General features: G+C 39.0%; 1 protein-coding gene across 1 annotated transcript in view; it reads left to right on the top strand.

Moving 5' to 3' along the window:
* Nucleotides 1–22,171, top strand: part of CCDC192 (coiled-coil domain containing 192) — a 171,422-nt gene that overhangs the window by 108,936 nt on the left and 40,315 nt on the right. The window contains exon 5 of the mRNA XM_044228135.1: nucleotides 835–967. Coding sequence (XP_044084070.1) covers nucleotides 835–967 — 133 coding nt within the window. The remainder of the gene's footprint in view (nucleotides 1–834; nucleotides 968–22,171) is intronic.

Below are 22,171 nucleotides of genomic sequence, written 5' to 3'. Positions count from 1 at the left end.
AGGGCAGCAGTACATAAGTATAAATACAACACTTTGCACAACAGACAGTTTTTCCACAGTGTCAGATAAATCTAATTCTGACACAGCGATTTCATTCTGGAATCCATAAACAGAGCTTTCTAGTCATAAAGTCTCCAGGTGAATTGGTTAGGTAAGAACTTCAAGTGGTTCTTTCAAAGGCTTAGATGTCATAAACCAGACTATTTTACAGCAAAGCAATTCCTGTCTTCTATTGCTCAATGATTGGTACCCTGACCACTTTCCCTGCAGAGACACCCCGGTAAATATCTGTAAACATCAGCATTTCATGGTAGCATCACACTCTTCAGAGTTTATTAGAAGGCAAACCTTGATGGTATTAGGGTAGAAAATGACACAGAAGCAACAGTAGTTGCTTAAACACACTCAAGAATAGTGTATTTCTTTGAAACACACTCACTATTTCTTGTGAGTTCACTTACAGACTGAAAAAAAAAAATCAGGCACTTTTAGGCATGGGCACCTCACTGGTCAAATGCCAACCATCAACTAGAGTTGTTCTCTAATTGCCTCTACTATAAGCAACCAAAATACAAGGTTCAGCTGCAGATTAAAACCCCGAAGAGGGTAAAAGATACTCTGATGTATAGAGTGGCTTTTGGTGCTGGGGCCTGGAACTCTCGGACGGGAGCTCATGCACTTGTTTCACAGACCTCAGACAGGACTTCAGCTAGATAAACAGGGACCAGTTTACCGAAGCTGGGCTTCAAAGGCCATGTTTGTTCAGACTTCATTAGTTCTTTTTATTCCTTTGATGCGTCTGTCTCTAGTGACGGAAACTCTTATTTTTTCAAGAAACTAAAGCACAAAAGGAAACTGAAAAAGCTGCAAACTGATTTGGCAACAGCTAAGCAAGAGGCTGCCATCACAGTCCTGGAGCTCAATGAGAAGATAAGGACTCTATGTGAAGGGAAGCCAGCCCCTAGAGGTCAGTATTACCACGTGACAGTTACACTGGCCCTAGGGCATGAGTGAGGTATATGCTTTTATTGGCCACAGAGCAAAAGGCAGGGCCCCAGGGCCAGGCAGAATCCTGGCCCAGCAGCAGGCTGACCTGGCCTACCCCACCTCCGTTCCCTGCGAGGAAAAGTCCGTGAAGCTGAAGGGCTGGACTAAATGGATCTGAGAAGGGTCTTTGCATGAGCCGGGTGGCCGCAAGGGAAAGGGCGCACCTAAGGAAGACCCAAGCGATGAAGCTCTCGAGTGGGGCAAAGAGAGGAGCTTGTCTTCAAGTGTAGACAGGCTTGTACGCTGGGGCAGGCGCAGGGAAGTTAAGAATTGAGTGTTGGAACGACCCGTGAATGAGTGAGCCAGAAACAAGCAGGGAATGCTGGGTGAGGATGAAATCTGGGTGATTCCGAAAACCTGTAATGGCTTCTATGGTTTGGAGTTTTGAACAATCTTCTCTAAGTGCGGGAGGAAAACCCCTTGGATCGTTGTACCCAGGAATGATGTTAGTGAACATTTAATAGTATGTGCCAGGTGTTTAGCTAAGGACTTCACGTGTATTTAATTCTCAGAATAACCTCTGAAGTAAGTTCATTTATGGATTCCTAAGGAATCAGCGGAGGCTTAGGGATGTCGATTACTTTGCCCCAGGTTAAACAAGTGTGAGCAACACCCAGGCAGGGAACCTCCTGCCAGCCACTTACCCTCCCCAGTGTGCCTGTGCCCTTCCCACGCACAGGGATCCTCATCTCTGTTCTACAGCTGTGACATTCTGCCTGGTGAATCTCTTGGAAAACAGTGGTTCCCCCGGATAAATGTCTTTCTTTCATGTGTGGCACTCTTGTAAAGCCAGAAACATGCTATTATTCTTACCCTGGCTTCCTTTATTACTCATAAATAATTCTGGAAAAAGAGGAGGACCGTGGAAATAAATGGAGGAGGAGAAAGTAGGCGATGTGGTGGCTTCAGAAGGGGAGACACGTCCGCATCCTGGCCACGTGGTAAACCTTTAAAATGAGTTTGGTTTTAATTTTCTCTTCTGAATAGCACTTTCCCGGGGTTGAAATGGCATGCAACACAGTCATCTTGAAACACATGCTGAAGGTCAATTTGTTTTTCCCTTTCCACAGAACATAATGATAGCTTATGAATTTACTTTTACCACTATGAAAACTTAGAGAATAAAATCCATTCAAGGATATTATCCACTTAGACTTTATTCTAGGGCATCATAGCCAGATTCCAAGTTGCGTCACAAGAAGCTGATAATGATTATACATCACGTTGGAGAAAGTTCTCCAGTTTACCTGAGAGAAGCTTTCAACTTCTCAACTGTATTTTGAATCTAGTGAAAAAAGATCTTATTGCAAGGTATATAATTCTCATTGTTGACAAAAATACCATTTGTTGTCTAATAACAATTTTGTCCCTCTGATATTTTAGTAGGTCAAAATCAAAATAACAGAGGTACAAGGACTCTAATAGTTTGAGAGAGGATAGGAAACATGAAATCCTACCTTTGTCAATTTTCTCTCTATATTTCTAATTAAAAAAACAACAACAACAAAAACACAAAAAACAACTACTAGTACAGGAAAAAAAAATACAAAACCCTAATGTATTATGAACAGATATAAATTTAAATAAAGACAGGTATTCCAAGGTCAATTATGGATGAAAACAGTGATTCCTTTTGGACCATATGTTGCTGCTTTTATTTCGTGGAAAAACTGAGTCAGTGCACTGAGTTAAATAAAATATTTGCACTTTATTGCTCTCCCATTGCTCCCATGCCCCTCAACCTGAATTCAATAGCCCAAGAGAATGTCAAAGCACTTTTGGCCCCAGAGTCTTATTAGCTTTCATTCTCAGAGACTTTGGTCACCTTGTTCTACCTCTCAACATATTTGAAAGTAAAGTCTGCAAAGATGTTGGTTACTTTAACACACAATGACCTCCATGTAGCCATACAACAATGAGGATTGACCCACCTCCCACACACATTCCTAGACCAGAACAACACCCCTCCCCTAGCTATCTTGTGTCCTTTTATAAAATGTTTGTTTTCAGTTTTCAGACCTCTGTTTGCAAATGACAGATGTTCCAGTCATACATTACAGCTTAAGAAGAAAGGGTAATTTATTGTCATAAGCATAAACAAACTAAGAAAGGGCATGCAGTTAACCATATATAGTACAATAGATGCAGGGTCTCGGATACCATCAAAAGACTCTGCGTCTCTCATAGCTGCTTCTCTCTTCACTGAGACTTAATTCGCTCAAGTGGGATGTCAGAAGAGACTGGAAACATGGCCATAAGCAACTATGGGCTGTTCTCATCTTTCCTCCAGAGAGAAAAAGAAAGCATTTTCCCACCAATTCTAGATAGAAAAAGTATAATAAAGCACTCTGTCCCTGCGTGGGTTCCCATGTAGGGACATGAACCAGTCTGTGGCCAAGGGTAGGGAACTATGGTTGGACAAGCTTGAGTCAAGCACCTGCTACTGGGTGGCAGGGCAGAGGAAAATCAGGGTGGAAAAGGAGAATGTTCTGACTGGCAGCTCCCACCAGAAGCACAGGGCTGGATTTGCAGAGAAGCACTTACTTAAAGGAAGAGATAACTCATTACTAGAAAGAAAGAGTGAGGGACAAAACCCACATGTCCTAAACACTCTTAACAGTGGTCAAGTTAAAATATAATGTAATGCTTAATGAGTCACCCATCCATGAGTATTTGCACTTTTTAAATAGATTCTTCTTGATGAACAAAAGACCTTTGTGATCCAAGTAATAAATGTCCAATGATATAATTTCAGACCCCATAAAAAGGGAGAGTGAACTACTTTGGGAAAGGAATCCCCTTCCATCAAGTGACACCATTGTTGCCTACTCTGAAGGCATGCTTTATTTTAACAATTGAAATTGCAAGAGGGAAAAAAGTTTTTATTCTAAATGACATGTTACCTGGATTAACATAAAGCTACTTCTCTATTATAGTTACAGATTGATGCCTATATTCTAACAAGCAGATTAAGACATTGCCAAATAAATTAGAATATTTTTTACCCAAATGTGCATTTTCCCCCTTGCTTGATTCATTTTCTAAGTCAGTCTATATATATTAGGTTGCTGTTCAGCTCTTCTAATCAGAGGAGTGTTCCAGAATATTAGGAATACCTTTAAGCATATTCTCAATTTGATGAAGCAGTGAGCTACCAAACTTTTTATATAAACACAGTAAACTTCTTCATTGGCTATGTACTTAAATTACCTCCAAGGAAATAAATGATTTAAGTCAATGGAAAGTTCAACTGAAATGAAAAACACCTTTATTATAAAACTGGCACAGCAGGAAACTTACTTACAGCCTGAGTGTTGTTTGTTGATTTTGCTTTGTGCAAATAATCACAGCCCAAGGCAGATTCCTTCCTACGTTTCCACAGCCTGCACCTGAAGTGCTTATGGCTTTATTCACTAGCATAATTCAGTGAAATGTCTATTGTACCCCTTCAGGGTCACCTTTTAGTAAACCTTAGTATTCAGGAAGCTAAGGTTAAATTTCAAAAAGTATCTTTGTTTCTTTTGTCTGAAGAGGGCAAAGTTACTTTGCAAAAATCATTCGTGACTAAGTGTTGCTGGTACATGAGCCTTAGGTCACTTGCTATGATGAAAGCTCCCCTCTTTGACCAAAACATCAGGGACCTGGTTCATAGATCTCAAGCCAGTTTATGATGCATTCTTCTGGATTTTTTTTTCTTTCAATTCTTTTCTCCTAATACGCACAGCTCTTATACCAAGCAAGGTATCTAGTCCCAATGTGCAAATTCTCACTGCCCGGATAACAGCCATATCAGCACTGAGTCATCTCTTGGTTTTATTCCTGTTAAGAAGATGCTCCCAGTCAATGCAGGTACATCCCAGAGCAAGCTTCTCCAGGACTCAGTGTCCGGCCAGAGCCAGCCATTCTTTTCAGGGAGGCATGAACAACGATCGATCGACACAACAGTGATTTTCAGGGGCCCAAGATGGTTTTTAAACACTATTGATTTTAAGAATTAGACTATTGCTGTTCTATATTGTTAAAAAAAAATCAAGAGATTTACCTCTTTGTCAACATCCCAGAGCCAACTGTGATCAATATTTTCAAGAGTATCTTTTATCAGGATGTCCACCCCAGGGAACTCAGGCCTCTTACTCTCTGTCCTCCTACAAACTTCCCCCGGATCAAAGTTCCTATTGTAACGAGGTATTAAAAAACAAACAAACAAAAAACCCTAAGATTTGAGGGTGAAAAGAGCATTCTGGAATTAATCAGTGATAGTGGTTGCACAGTATTGTTAATATAGGAAAATGAATGAATTATATACTTAAACTGTACACATGGTGTATTTTATGTTATGTGAATTTTATCTCAACCGGGGGGAAAATGATCCTCACTAGGATGTAATGACTAACACCCTGTCAGTTTTAAGTGTATTTTAATGAGAGTGCCTTGGGCCCAAGTAAAATCTTGAGTAGGTAGAGTTCCGAGCATTCAGAGAGAGGTCATATTCCTGTTTATCTTGTGTAGTTATCCATGTGGGTCTAGGTTTTTTCAACAATGCCATCCAGTGCTCTTGATTTTCTATCAGCCTAGCTCTTTGAAAGGCTGTTCTTCCTCAGACAAAGAACCAATTACTTGATCAATAGTTCTACATACAACCATCCTTTCACTATGGAACACAGATATTTATCTTACCAGAGTTTTCAAAGAAAGTGTCAAGGAAGGCCCTGGGATCTCACTGTTTCAAATGGTGGGACCTTGTCAAAACATATTGTTCACCAGTCATTTATTTCTTTTCTTTTCTTTTCTTTTTAAAGGTTTTATTTATTTATTTGACAAAGAGAAATCACAAGTAGGCAGTGAGGCAGGCAGAGAGAGAGAGAGAGGAGGAAGCAGGCTCCCTGCCGAGCAGAGCCCGATGCGGGGCTCGATCCCAGGACCCTGAGATCATGACCTGAGCCGAAGGCAGAGGCTTAACCCACTGAGCTACCCAGGCTCCCCTCACCAGCCATTTATTGAGGCTGCATGGGCTTTCATCTGATGGTTGGTGGAAGTGTAAACAGACAGCCTATACTTCCCTACCACTGTCAAGGGTGTGACTATCTTGGACAGAGGTTACAAGAACTTAGGAAAACAAAAAGTGGAGATTTCCCCCCTCAGACATACACATTATCCCAACATCTGCAGAAAAGGGTTTTCTTTTAAGCACTTCTACCTAATCCTCAAAAAATAGAAGCTATCGCAAGGTGGGATATTCTACATTGTAGACCAATAAATGTCGGTAGTTAACAACAGCGACAATGAGAGAACGTGGGAGTGGTAACTTCAACACGCACTAAGTATAAGACGTTCCTGAGGAGTTTAGGTATTTACCTCATAGAAATAGTTTATATTTATCTTTATAATCTCTAGGTCTCACTAAGAGATTTCCTGTCAGTTGTCTCTTCTTTAGTCCACTGAAGTCCTTCTGAAATAGAGCAGCTTCCTAAAATAGAACCCCACAGCCAAAGTCTGATTTCAGGTTTCCTTCAAGGATAAGCCACTGCTCCAGGACTCCCTGCAGAAATTTCATGAAGATCCCAAGATACGTTACATATTCACTATGCACAAAGTTAGGGCAATTCTAATTTTTAAAAGGACTTTCTGGAAACCTCTCGGCCTGAAAAATCACTCATGTGAGAACAAGGTGTTGTTGAGGACTTTGTGAGTTGCCAGTGACAAAAACCAAAATGAAACTTTAACCGAAATGAAAGTGTAAGGAGAAAAGAAGGAAGGAGGCAGAGACACAGGGCTCTTGGATGGTGCATTTGGCTCCTCTTTGCTACTGGCCCCAGTTGAATGACCTCAGGTACAGATCAGGAAGGACGGCCCAGCTGTGCTCATCTAGAGTGAAGATGTGCTTCTGCCTGCTCAGAACCACTTCCCTCTTTCTTCCGTAGCAGAAGCATGATCCCCTGTGTTCCTCTTCCATTCTCTGAAGTCCAGTGGGATGGTTCATCACAATGTCCCTTCCCCCTTGAGCCAAGGGAAGCCTTGTGAATAGCTATCTTACCCTCTTTCTGATTAACTTTCTCTCTCTTTCTTTTTTTAAGTAACTTTAATAAGCATTGGCTTATAATACTTGGACAACCAAAGGACTTTAACTTACACCCAACTCCAGGGAACAGAACTTCTTTCTCACAGTATATATTCAGTATTTCACAGAAGGAATCTGATCGACGAGATTTGTATCACATTCTAACCCATAGATAATCACTGCGGCCAAGGCCATGGGATGTTATTATTGACCATACCTTTGTCATGTGCCAGAGGTCAAGGGCAAGGAAATGTTATCAGAAAAAGGGAAATGGGAAAACTTTCTGGACAGAAGACAAAAAATACTTCTCACTATCCTCTTTTAATCTATTTTAGTTTACCTTATAAACTTAGAGAAGATACCCACGAGTTGAAGCATCAGTCATATCTTGTCACTAAAGTACAAAACTTATCTACTTTCAATTTCAAACTGCATATTTAGGCCCTTCCTTTGCAAAAGGCCTGGAAATATATTCATTTTATAATTAACAAAGGGTAAGAAGATCCATTCTGAGATTTTTGGTAGGGGTCCAAAATTTGGACCTTTGCTAGCTATACCAGCTGTGGGAATTCAATGATCTCAAGGTCTCCTCCCTCCTTTGTTTGTAAGACTAATTTTGGAATTATACTATTATCCGGAAATGGTGTCCCTTCCTTCTGTCCATCCCTTAGGAATTTTTTTTTTTTTAAGTATCCCAGCTTCTAGATCCAGAGAAGTTGGATAAAAGGGCAAGCACCAGCTGATGTCAAACCAGGCGCATGGGAATTGGACCTTGATCAATTTCAAAGGTTTCCTACTTAACCATGGAGACTGTTGTGATCACCAGAAGAGCATGTGCTGTTTGGCAATGTTGTCAAACAACCCAGATTAGAGCTGAGAAGGCAGGCAATTTGCAGATAAACAGTGGGACACTCCTTTGTCAACATCAACGGACAGAGGTTTATCAACATAAGATGAACTGGAGAATGTGGGGTTGCAAACAGTTGTCAGCCAGCTAGAACACCAGTCAGTGTAGCTTTTCCAGGTACAAACATCTTGGTGCCCAAGTAGAAAAAGTGAATGCTGTTCTCTCCTGCATTCCCCAGAAACCTCAGTATGATTTCATTTAATGACTCAGTGTTTCCTGATAGGAGGCTGAAGTAGAGAATAGCTACATTGGTCATATGAATAAGTCTGGAGGAATGAGTGGGTACTTTTGGGGGGCTTGAGCTCATCAAATTGAGAAAGGATGCACAGAGCAAGATTCCACTGGACAACTGGGGGTCTTTTGTTTGAAGGCACAGGATTTATTTCTGGTAGTAGGATAGTGTTAGATATGTACTCTTGTATACTTATTAGATACATACCCCTATGTGCACTGGTCTATAAGAATATTTGTTTTTAAAGATACACTGCCATGTAGTGAAAAGAAGGGCCATCTGTACCCCAGTGTTCATAGCAGCAATGGCCACAGTTGCCAAACTGTGGAAAGAACCAAGATGCCCTTCAACGGACAAATGGATAAGGAAGGTGTGGTCCATATATACTATGGAGTGTTATGCCTCCATCAGAAAGGACGAATACCCAACTTTTGTATCAACATGGATGGGACTGGAAGAGATTATGCTGAGTGAAATAAGTCAAGCAGAGAGAGCCAATTATCATATGGTTTTGCTTATTTGTGGAGCATAAGGAATAACACGGAAGACATGGGGAGCTGGAGAGGAGAAGGGAGTTGGGGGAAATTGGAGGGGGAGACGAACCATGAGAGACTGTGGACTCTGAGAAACAACCTGAGGGTTTTGGAGGGGAGGGGGGTAAGAGGTTGGGTAAGCCTGGTGGTGGGTATTATGAACAGCATGTATTGCATGGAGCACTGGGTGTGGTGCATAAACAGTGAATTCTGGAACACTGAAAAGAAATTTAAAAAATAATTTTTTAAAAAAAGAAAAAAATAGATACACTGCCTTGGACCAGATTATCTTATCAAATAAAGCCACAATTTCATGTTGGACAAAAAAGATATAACTAAGAAGAAATCAAGAGGGAATGTAAGAGGAACATTATTATTCCTGATTTGTGTAATATGCAGTTAGATCCAAAAGAAGCTGGCATAATAATTGGTGCCTGTATGATCTGAGAACATTTTTTGCTCTTCTAGAGATGCTTTCCTTAATCCCAGGAATTACAGCTGAGAATGTTGCTCTGCTTTTCCAGTAAGACCTGGAAGTCTTGCCATGCCAAGCTATCTTCTAGACCTAAGCCCACTGGCAGAACATCAGCTCCACAAAGATGGTCTAAGCATGGTCCATGGGCCCATTTTTTTTACTGGCTAACCCTGGTGAATAAGGAAAGAGCACTGTTCCCATTCCAAGGGATGTTGACTCAAACTTGGTAAACAAAAGTGGGAAGACCCCTTAGTCACAAACTGATCTTGAATTCTTATAAACTTATCAATTATAATTCCAAAAGGTGAAATTTCTGAGACTAAAGAATTAAAGGATACAAGACAGATGGTGGAGAGGTACATGTATGTTTCACGAATGGCCAAAAGCAAGGATTATAAATTATGAGGCCTCAAAGGTAAAAAAAAAAAAAAAAAAAAAAAAGCACTTACAAAACTCAGGTCAATAGGATAAAACCTTCTTAGTTTTATAGAATCTTAACATTACCTTCACTCTTATATTCCTAAATTTATAAGGTAATGGGTAATAAAAGTTTTACCACACTGAGCTATGTATACAAGAGGATTCTGACTTAAGATAAAAAAGTCTCATCTTCTGAGCTGATCCCAAGAGTTCAAAACCTATTCGACAAAGATTCCTTTCCAGATGCTTTATCCCAGCTCACTAGAGAAACACTTTAGGTGGCACTTTAGGGTAAACAGGTTTTTCCAACTCTGGATGAGTGCCAAAATGTCCAGTTTTATCCCAGGTTGCTAAGTAAATTTCCGATAAAAGGTAGTTAATTTTCAATATGCTTTTTTTTTTTTTTTTGTCAAGTATGCCACAACCAGGTGCTATTCATTTTCATTTAAAGTTACATATAATGTGGGGTGCCTGGGTGGCTCAGTGGGTTAAAGCCTCTGTCTTCGGCTAAGGTCATGATCTCAGGGTCCTGGGATCAAGCCCCGCATCGAGCCCCGCATCTTGCTCTCTGCTCAGCGGGGAGCCTGCTTCCTCCTCTCTCTCTCTGCCTGCCTCTCTGTCAAATAAATAAATAAAAAATCTTAAACATTACATATAATGTTAATCCATATATCAGTTTGGTTGGCTCTCTTTCAAAGATTACCTGGAGTTTTAAAAGGAGAACTCTTTGAATATATACTTTCAATTTCAAAGTTTTAATATCTCACATACCTACAGAAATCATATTACTAGAACTAAAAATCAAGATACTGACTGCCATAAAATCTAACATATAAATTTATATTCATACTAAAAACTATTTGAAACCAGGGAGTGCCTGGGTGGCTCAGTCCATTAAGCATCTGCCTTCAGCTCAGGTCATGATCCTGGGGTTCTGGGATCACCCCTGCATCACATCGCATTGGGTTCCCTGCTGAGTAGGGAGTCTGCTTGTCCCTCTCCCTCTGCCTTGCCTTCTCCCACTCATGCTCCTGGGTTCGCTCTCTCTCTCTCTCTCTCTCTCTTTCAGATAAATAAATAAAATCTTAAAAAAAAAAACAAAAACCTCACAACTATTTGAAACCAAGACTGTGCTACAGAATCCCATATGTAGTTATCCCTAAGAGTTTAAAAAGGATTACATGAGATAGTGGAAATGCCACATTTACCTAACTGATTTTACTTGTGAACCTTAGCAGCTAAGAGTCCCGGGGTCTTAGAAGAGAAAGTTAGTGGAATGTAATTAACACCACAAATCCAGCAGAATGTCAGGGGACATGGAACGAAACACAGAGTTGCCTACTCTGAAAGCGAGACTTAGGGCTTATCTTTCATTAATTACTCATAAGAAAATATTGGAACCAGACCTTATATAATCAATCTATATTAATGCTATAAACATTTCCAGATACAAGTGGACGATCTTTTCTTGTCCATAATCATAACTTTTCCATATAAGTCCCAAGAGTCAGTAATTGAATTTGAGAAAAGATGTCCTTCTTTTGAAGTTGCTTTTGATCTAAAGCCAAAGGGAAGTAATTTATTTAGCAGAAGCTGTGAGTTCCAAACAACAATGTATATGAGGGAATATTGGCAAGTAAAATAAAGCACCTTAATTTATTTGTCAATAAAGCAGTACCAAGATGCTAAGAATTCAATTCCGAAAAAATTCTTAAGGAAATGGAAACTGGTTTGAGGTTTTCTTTTTTCCTTCCCCATGAGCACATGCTGATGAACACTCCTATTTATGTTATATAAAAAGACTTTGGTCCTTTGAAATCATTCTCAAAGAAAAGTGATAGACCTATAGTCTTATTGCCTCAATTACATCAGCTTTCCTTTGGGTTAATTTAAAGTAATAAACACTCTTCTCCATTCTTAATGACTGGTTTCACATGTGTATTTCTATTTTGGTGAAATTGTATTCATATTATTCCTGGAGTTATTACATGCATCCATTATATTAAACACTATTTGGTGCTTATAAAAGTGAAGCAACGGTAAAAAAAATCTTGATTGAACTTCAAATCACAGGAGGGGAAAATATAATAAAAAGATTATACGAGAGAAATAAAATCTACATGAAATGAGCAAAATTCAAGCCTAATTGAAATATGACAGCCATATTCAACGACTAGGAATTTTCCCCCAAAGTACCATGCTGCTTGCTACCTAAAGGCTTTGCATTTGCCACTTCCTCTTTCTAAGATGTCATAACCTTTCTTCTCAACTCCCAACCTTGCCCTCTTTTGTCTTTTGATCCTTTTTTTGAATCTCTTTTGCAGCCATTTCCACCACCCCTAGCATCTCCCCACCCACTCCCTGGCCTTCCCATGAGTTACATAACCAATAGATCCTGAGTATACCAAAGTCATAAAATCTATTACAAGTATCTTTTTGCTTATTCTTTATTACCAATAGACTTGAGGTTTCTTAGAAAGAAACAAGAGATGGTGTCTTATTTTTCTTTGTATCCACAGCCTAGCACAGTGCCTGATGCTTCAGGGTCATGAAATGTTAGATGGATGGATACTGAACAAAACTTAATGGGTCCTGGTGCTCTATTGCTTAATATGTTTATGAATTGCTAGGTGATGGAATGAGTTTGCCTACTAAATTAAAAATTCAGTACCAGCCCATATGGCAGATTTCCCAGGGAACAAATTGTATTTTCAGATACCCACGGAGTTGTTAGCATAGCTACTGGCTCCCAGGTTGAAGTAGATTATCAAATCCTGGGAGTGATTTGAATGATTGCTGATTCTGCTGCACTGTATCATAATAAGTTGCTTCTGACCTATCTCTAGCTGTGTTATTTTGTGACTTTTTACTTTACTATTTCAGCTGTGACCAATGTCATGTACATATATTTAGATGGCTTAAAATCTGACACCCGTGTTCAAGTCAGGGGTTTGTCATTACATTGGTCAATCCTGTAAAACTGAACTGACCACTAGTTCCAAAATCCTTTATATCTACTCTTAAAACTGTCTGGTCTCCCTGTCCTACTCAGCTGTTCGGACCTGTACCCAGCATTCTTGTGTTGGCTCTAGCCTTGAGCCATCCTGATCCTGCTCATCAGGCCTCCTGCTTTCTGAACTCTTCTTGACATCTTCTAGCTTTATCACTGGTCAACAATTTTATGATGATTTATTTGGTTTTAATACTTCAGGTGACATTTTGCATTCTCACTCATTTAGTGACTGACCAATATATCCCTTGATGTATATCTGCTTCCAGACATTTATTTAGATAATATCCAGACAGATTCCAGACAGATATTTAGGTAATATCCTGCCTAATCCTAGCCCAGACATTAAGATTCTCTCCCCTGTGGCCTGATGCTCCCATCAAGCTGGTCTGGTTCCCATAGATACCAAGATCTCTTAGAAATTTAACCTTCAGTGGTCTGGCTCAAGTCAGCTGTTACTTACTTTCATTTAAATCATGATTATCTAATCCCTGATCCTTCAGAAATGGCCTCATTGGTTTCTTTTCTTCAGTCATTTCAGCACTTTACATTAAGGGAAGATAAATCATGCAGAAGTAGAGTTTGGGTAATATCATTTTTCATAGTCAGAAATACTTCAACAGCTTCCCATTGCCAGTGAAATAAAATTCATTTTTTTAGCCAACATTCAGAGCCCTCCATAAAGTAGACTCACCTTATCTTTCTAGATTTATTTCTTAAAATTTCCCTTTACATACTCATATTCCCTCTCTCCATGCCTTGCTGACAAAACCTTTGATGGAAGCCCTCTATCTCTGGTCTCTACTCCTGCTGACAAAGTAACAAAACCTGCCTGATTGGTTTTACTCTGCATGATTACAGATCTCAGATGAGCATTTAACTTGGCCCAGCCAAAGAGCTGAGATTATTTTTTTCCAGGAAGCTGCTTTCTCACTCTCTAAAACAACTATTCTCTACCTTCTTATCTCTTCTCAAACCTTGCTCCCCTCCCCCACACTTACACCCAGCTGATGACCTCACCTATAATTTACTATGAATACACTGGCTGTCAAAAGGGGACTCTCTCATCTTTCCACTGCCAAAACTAAATTCTTGCTTTATATTGTCACATGTGTTCTCCTGATTGCTTTTTCTTATCAGTGGAAAAAGTGTTCCTCCTCACGTTCAAGGTTCTATCCTCCACTAGTGCTCTAGACCCCATGCTCCTCACCTTCCTGTGTATGTCCCTTAAAATTTACCCTGCTTCACACTGCATCACAGACTCCTCTTTTCCAGCTCATTCTTATCTGCATAGGAACATGTTGGTATCTCACATCTCTGCAAAAGCTTGCTCTGATTTCTCATCATTCAATACCTTTTCCCACTCTTATTCTAAGATAAGCAACTTTACAGTCTTCAACTGCTCACACCCTTCCCATTTGCCATTTAATCCACCAGTCTTAGTCCCTCCACCCCATTTAGATGATCATCTTCCATTGAAAGTGCAATCAAGGTCCCCAACAACCTCCATGATGCTAGAGCCAGTGTAAACCTTGCTATGCTCCCGTTACTTGAATTTATAGTGTCGTACAACACAAATGACCACCCCTTTCTTCTTGACAGATTTCCATTCTTGGCCTATGTCAAACCACAGAGTCCTGGGTTTTCTTCTTCCTTATTAGTTACTACTTTGTCTAATTTATTGAAATCTACTTTATAGAATCTCTAAAGATCTTTAAGGCCTAGTTCAAGACCCATTCTTCCTCCGAATCTTCAGGTTTTCCCTGAATTATTTTGTTCATTCTTATGGCCTCAAATATCACTGATAGTCTAATAATTCTTATATTTGTATCTCAGGTCCATCTTTCATTCTTTGACTCCAGACTCATATACTTGCAGGTGAACTTTGTATTTCCTCTTAACCTTCCAACTTAACTGTGCTTCAAACATGGTCTTTTCCTATCTTCTCCCATCCTAGGCAATGGCATCGCCACCTACCCAATTGCTCAATCGAAATACACTGGTAAGAAGAAAAGCTACAGATTGAGATCACTGCAATAAATAAATGGAGCTCTATGATATAAAGTAAAGGTTGGAATAGAAGGGAAGACACTGATGAGGTAGGTCAGCAAAAAAACTCTTTAAGAAGGAGAGGACATTTCAACTGAAACATGAATTATAAGAGTCAGTGAAGCAGACAGGCAGAAGAAAAGCATATTCCAAAAGGAAATAGCAATTTTTTTTCTCTTTTAAAAATTATGTTCAATTAGTTTTTTTTCTCTTTTTAAAATTATGTTCAATTAGCCAAAAATTAGTTTTTGATGTAATGTTGAATGATTCATTAGTTATGTATAACACCCAGTGCTCACCACCACATGTGCCCTCCTTAATACCCATCACCCAGTGACCCCATCCCCCCACCCCCATCCTTTCCCTAACTCTCAGTTTGGTTCCCAGAGTCCAGAGTCTCTCATGGCTTGTCTCCTTCTCTGATTTCTTCCCATTCAGTTTTCCCTCCCTTCTCCTATGGCTCCCTGCACTATTCCTTATGTTCCAAGTGTGAGTGAAACCATATGATAATTGTCTTTCTCTGCTTGACTTATTTCGTTCAGCATAATCCCCTCCAGTTCCATCCATGTGGATGCAAATGGTGGGTACTCATCCTTTCTGATGGAAATAGCAAGTCTTAAAACTGTTTCAGAAATGTAGTTTTGTGTTTTTTCATAATAGTAACAAGTCTAATATCCCCAGAGAGGGAAGTAAATGGGGGGAAAATAACAGGATGAGTGTGTAAAGATAGGCAGAGACTAGATCAAATCTGAGTATTTCAGTAGTCCAGGTGAGAGTTAGTGGTGGCTGGAACCAAAGAAGCAGAATTGAATAGAATGGATTTCAGTTAACTTTTAAAAAATTGTTTTGATTGTGGTATAATAGACATAAAACATTTGTCATCTTAACTCTTGGTAGGTGCATTACTCAGGAGCATTTAATACACTCACAGTGTTGTGTGACCATCACAACTAAAGATATTAAAACCTTTTTCATTATCTCCAAAAAAAATTCTCTTCTTTTTACACAATAACTCGCCCTTCCTTCCAGCCCCTGGTAATCTCTACTTTCTGTTTCTAGGACTTTGTCCATTATAGGTACTTCATATAAGAGGGATTATACAATGTTTATACCTCAGTTTCTGGCTAATTTCACTAAGCATAATGTTTTCAAGGTAATCCGTGTCAGAGTAAACATTAAAACAGCATTCCTTTTCATGGCTGAGTAATAGTCCATTGTATGTATGTGCCACATATTTTATCTAAAATTGACTTGATCTTTACTCTGGAAATCGAATTAGTGAGACACGTGTTGAATTGGATGTGAGGATGGATATGAAGTTAACAAAGATGATTCCTAGGATTCTAACTTGTGAAAATAAATTGCAGGGAATTAATTGAATGAAATGGGGAACACTTAGAAAGACATACCTTAATCCCAATCAAACTGAGTTCATAACCTTGAGGATGAAGGAGAATTCCTGAGAGTTGAGGCCTCCCCTGAGTCTTAAATGATTAACGTGAGTTAACCATATAGAGAAAGATGCATGGGAGGTGGCTGGATACAGAAGAAAATTAAAGGACCCAGTGATAAAAGTCATGATGGTTTTTGTTTTATTTCTTTTACCTGGAATATCTCTCCCTAATTCTTCATATCCCTGTTCAAAATTGTCCTGATCTTCAAGTCCCAGGTGAAATGCCACCTCTTAAGTCCTCCTCAGGCACTTATGTTCTTTTAATGGCTTTTACCCTCTTCTGGCTTATAAACAATTTGTGTCCATTTCTTACCTACTACACCATAAGCCCTTTAAAGGAATTGTATTACATTGTTAGCATATTTGTATTCTTTCACTGTACCAAGTATTGTTGCCTTGCTTAAAGAAAATAGTCAACATGTGTTGGTTTTTAGGAGAATATCATTATTAGGAATGGGAAAAAAAAAATGTTATGCCCAGGTGCCTGGGCAGCTCAGTCAGTTAAGCATCCAACTTTTGAACTTCAAAAACTATGATTTGAAGACTTTTAAGTTCTTTTTTCCAAAAATTGATTTATTTTAGAGAGAGAGAGAGGGCATGCAAAGCAGGAGAGGTGGGGCAAAGGGAAAGAGAGTGAGAAAGAATCTCAGGCAGATTCCTCGCTCAGTGCTGAGCACTGAGCCCCACCCTAAGACCTCAAGATCATGACCTGAGCTGAAACCAGAGTCAGACACTTAACGGACTGAGTCACTTAAGCCCCAACTTAAGTTCTTCTTCTTCTTCTTCTTCTTTTTTTTTTTCCTAAGGATTTTGTTTATTTATTTGACAGACAGAGATCACAAGTAGGCAGAGAGGCAGGCAGAAAGAGGAAGGGACGCAGGCTCCCTGCTGAGCAGAGAGCCTCACATCAGGCTGGATCCCAGGACCCTGGGATCATGACCTGAGCCAAAGGCAGAGGCTTCAACTGACTGAGCCAGCCAGGTGCCTTGCTTAAGTTCTTTTTATCAGAATTAAGTTTTCATTACAGTTTGGGAGCAGAGTTAAAAGCCCCCAACTTAACAAACTCAACAGTATAGAACCTTGTTACCTCAAGAGAAAAGGTAGATAATCCTGAGATAATTGAGGGCCTGTGTTTTGCTGCTGTCATTGTTTAGTTTTGTTACCATGTAAATCTAATCAAGTCCTAGATGGAACTAGCAGTAAAGTACAGATGCAGTCATTTCTTTTTTTTTTTTTCCAATTTATTTATTTTCAGAAAAATAGTATTCATTATTTTTTTCACCACACTCAGTGCTCCATGCAAGCTTACACAAAATTGGTTTAGTATCTAAGTTTCTCACCTTAGTTGAGATGCAGCCTAGATTTCCAAATGCCTTAGAATAATCTATGTGAGCTTAATACAGATTCCCAGTATAATGAGAAGTACTTCGAAGTGCATACATAGCTTTTTAGATACATCACTGATACAGAGAGAATGAATCTCTATCAATCTAACAGTTCACTTGGCAACTTGCTGTGGTTCTCTAAATCACATTATCATTGTTGTCCAGTCTTACGAAGGTACAGTATTGTTTCACATGATGTTCTAAAAGAACTTAGATTTTTATGGATTTAAAATAAATTTTAGAAATGTGTATGAGAGTTGGTCAAATGTGCAAATAAAGATTAAAAAAAAAAAAGTCAGAGTCTGGTTAAATATAAACCCATGCCAGCATTAGGAAAAGAAACAGTAGAGTAGGTTTATGTGAAAATAAAAGAACAGAGAAAATAATGCTCTCCATTGTTCAGAGTAACAAAGAATTGGCAGGCATCCAAATGCCATGGGAGACAAGATTAATACTAAGTATATCTGTCAACATCCTGTTTGAAAATCTTAGCCAGGATCAGAGGTATCTGAAAACATCCAAAGGGGGTTTCGCCTAAGAATGAGTCATATTCTCTGCAGCATGGAGCCCTAAAATATCAGTATAGGATGTTAGAAGTGAAACAGAACTTAGTGATCATCTTGTCCAACTCCCATGTTTTGCAGATGAGAAGAATGGGCCTAGAAAACCCTCTCTCCACTCTGCAGTGCTGGGAGGCACCAGCCAAGTAATGCACAGACTATGGACTGTAGAGCCACACAGAATTGGTCTGAACCCAGCTTAGTTACTCAGACAAGCCCCTTATTATCTCTGACTCTAATTTCTTCAGCTACAACTTGGGAGTAACTATTCTGGAGAGGGTCTATGATGTCAGAAATAAAGTGCACAAAGCATCTGGCACCTAGAGAATCAACAAATCCTAAGTCTTATTCTCCCCAATCCTGGGATTAGTGGCAGAACAAGGAAGCCCTCTTCAAGTGTATCCTCAATATACCCTCAGAGATCCCCAGTCACACTTCCTCCCCCCAAAAAATGAGTGTGGTAAGGGTAATACACTATTCTATAAATACTTGGGCTTTTAATAACTGGAAATATTTAATGAGTCACTACTGTATAAAATGCCAAATGGAACTTCCAGATTTTTCCAGTTCTTAAACAGAGTAAAGGACACTTGAACACAAAGGGCAGAAATCTAGTAACTTGATGCAAACATTCTAAATACTACTGAGGGAAACTTCCTGAACTGAATCTTTCATACATAAATGTGTGTGGAGATGGGGTCTCAGTGCTTCATAGAGGATGCCAAAACTCTGTTCTCTTTTTAAGATTTATTTATTTTAGCAGGGGAGGGGCAGAAGAAGACAGAGAGAGTGGGAATCCCAAGCACACTCCATGCTGAGTGAGCCTGACTCAGGGCTCAATCCCACGACCCTGAGATTATGACCTGAGCCAAAACCAAGAGTGGGATGCTCAATCAAATGAGCTACTCAGGTGCCCCAGGATGCCAAACTAGACTTTCTAAGTACACAATGACCTTTTTTTTTTTTTTAATTCAACAAGATTGTGTTAGATATATCTACATTTTAAGACAGAAAAAAACTTCAGAACTTCAAAGACTGAATGAATTTATAGGAAGGTAAAGGAAGATTTCTGAAGACAATGATTTATCAAAGAGTAAGATAGCTGAAGTGTTTATCTGTCCTAATTAGCTATCTCCATTGTCAGTGTACCTAACGTGGAAATACAGGCCCTACCACTGACATGACAGACTTAATGAATCACAGGCAATCTGACTGCTGAGACCTTTCAGTCCTATCTAATGCTAACCTACCTTATAGACACAGTCATTGGCCATGACATAATCAATGAGGAGGAACAATTTAAGTTTCTACAATCAGGCATCTGCTCTGTTGAATGTCCTCTTTAGACTTGCCCTTTTAAAAATTAATGTGATTTTTTTTTTAATTAGACAGGATTATGTTTTTAGGAAAATACCCTCTAACTGGTTTCTGCTAGTTACCGTTTAGGTAATCTTCATGTGCCTAGAGTTGCCAATATGGTAACTTAGATCTGGATGGCTGAGAAAGGTAGGAGATAGAAAGGATTCCATAACTAGGAAGGATTGTAAGGAGGCCTATAGGCTAAATCTTGTTAACCAAAGTGCTTTATTTACTCCTTGAAGTACGGGCCTGTGCTATATGATAGATATTTTGTATTAGTTTCAATCCTTTAACAATTAGGAGTCCCATTATAAGCGGGACTTTTAGCTTCCTTGGAAAATCAGGACACCATGGTAATTCTGGGTCTTGAATTCTTGCCTGCCAGCCTTTTGTTAGAACTGAACAGTTGTAGCCCCCTTAAATGCAGTGAGTGTGCTCCAATGGCCCATCTCCCATCATTGCTGATGGGCTTACTCGGGTCAGTTCCACACACTGGCCTTACCTTCACAGCTCCTGATAGAGTCCAAACCATATCTGAGAGGAGATAAAAACCAAAGCTCAGAGAGATCAAAAGACTGATGTTAGCTCTTGGACCTAGTTCTCCCACACAGCTGTTTGTTTGTTTGTTTTCCCATTTTAGAGAGTCTTTGATGAGTATTAAAGTGTTGGCTACTTCTGAAGAGATCAAGTAAGCACAAAAATACAATCCAGAGCAATATCTATAAGGAATGAAATATCTAGGTAAAAAGTAATGGCACCACAGATAAAATACTATAAAATTTGTAATCCTAGGTTACAAATATATTCTTAAAAGGAGGCCTAATTATTTTCAGGCAATTGGATCATATAATTTTTTTTTAAATTTCTAAACTGCTTTTATTTGTGTTCCAAATGTTAATACACACTCAGAACCACATGGAGAATTAGTGGAATTTAAATTCCCAGGCCCTTTCTTGAGGAGGTCCTGACTTACTAAAGCTATGGTGAAATGCAAGAATTTGCATTTTTGATGAGTATCACAGGTGATTTATTATACTTACTTGTCACAGTAAGAGGTCACTTTCAGATATTCAGTTCTGATCTCAAGCTCCAGACCTTAAGCATGGGGCTCTGTCTTCTTCACTCAGAGAATGGATGTTCACCATGGTCCCTGCATTAGCTTCCTTCTTTTTCTGTGTTCTCTGTGTTGTGGTTTATGAAAGAAAAATCCAGAGAAGATACAACTGACAGAGTAGAGGGATCCGAATGTAATTCACTAAGTATAATTGCTCTATTGGAATGTTTTTTCCAGTGACTAGGTTAATGATTATAGTATCTTCTACCCACTCTATGGACTCTATATGTCTATGGATTCAGCTCCTCTTCCTAAAGAAAACTTGTTTTGAATTGAAAAAAATTCAACTTGAACTGAAAAAAAAAAAAAGTCCTTTATGAACCAAGTCTACCATGAATTTTTAAAACTTTGATTTAAAACATGAAGTCAACTCTTTTTGTTTCTTCCCTAAAATTTGTATCTTTTACAGGTTTATACTTTGTCTCCTATGCCTGTTAAACAGATTTTTAATATAACCAAAAAAGCAAAATAAATATTGTTACACAGTAGTTCCCTCCCATGTGACCATGATTTGATTCCACCCAGTTGAACTAGAGCTCATATGCTATATTAGAGCAAAATCTACTTAAGCTTATCTTACTCAAAGTAGTTTTAAAGAGAAAAATTCTATATTCCATCTAAAAAAGGTTAAAAAAAAAGTGAGGTAAAATATTAGTTTCTTAGAGAGAAGAGGTCGCCAAAAAAAGGAATATCTGTCTTCAATTAATCCATACTGAAAGTCTGCAGAAGTAACACCACATTACAGAAGATAACAAGAAAGAAGGGGAATTTCATAGAAGCAGAGCTGAATTCCCAGTAGTCTAGTTTTGAATGTGTAAGTTCAGGTTCTCGGGTTAAAAGTGCAAACAATAAAGCAATTCTTGATGTGAAAGCAGGCATATCTAATCAGGCCACTCTTAAAAGAAGAGGTAAGGCCATGGAAGATTTTTAGTATCATTTAATGGAAACCAACCTTATGCATATATGGAATAATACGATTTTCAGAAAGGGGCATATATAATGTTTTCTCTTCTCAATTTTTCTCCTAAGAATTAACTTGAGAGGATTTTCTCATTCCTTTGTTATCCTTCAACATTTTGCTTTAAAATAGATGTTTTACTTTAGGAAAGTCCTTTAAAAAATTACTTGAGGATGTGAAAATATTTAAGAGTCTTTTTAATGTGTTTTACTTCAAAAGTAACTTTTATAATACTGAAATATAGGTTAATATGCTTCAGAAGGAATTATCTGACATGATTATATCCAGTAATTTAGCCCCTCCTGATACCAAAGGAGAACTTTAAGATACTGGGTAGTACAACAGTAACAGTTTTTAAAAGAGGTTTTAAAAAGCTAGTTTCAGCTTTATCATTAACATAGGAACTTAGCAAATGGATACCTTTAAAACAGGCTAGGGGCACCTGGGTGGCTCAGTGGGTTAAGCCGCTGCCTTCGGCTCAGGTCATGATCCCAGGGTCCTGGGATCAAGTCCCGCATCGGGCTCTCTGCTGAGCGGAGAGCCTGCTTTCCTCTCTCTCTCTCTCTGCCTGCCTCTCTGCCTACTTGTGATCTCTGCCTGTCAAATAAATA

This window comes from Neovison vison, chromosome 1, assembly GCF_020171115.1.
Source record: "Neovison vison isolate M4711 chromosome 1, ASM_NN_V1, whole genome shotgun sequence".
Taxonomy (NCBI): Eukaryota; Metazoa; Chordata; class Mammalia; order Carnivora; family Mustelidae; genus Neogale; species Neogale vison.
The sequence above is the reverse complement of the archived record's forward strand: the minus strand, read 5'-3'. Positions and strand labels throughout refer to the sequence as shown.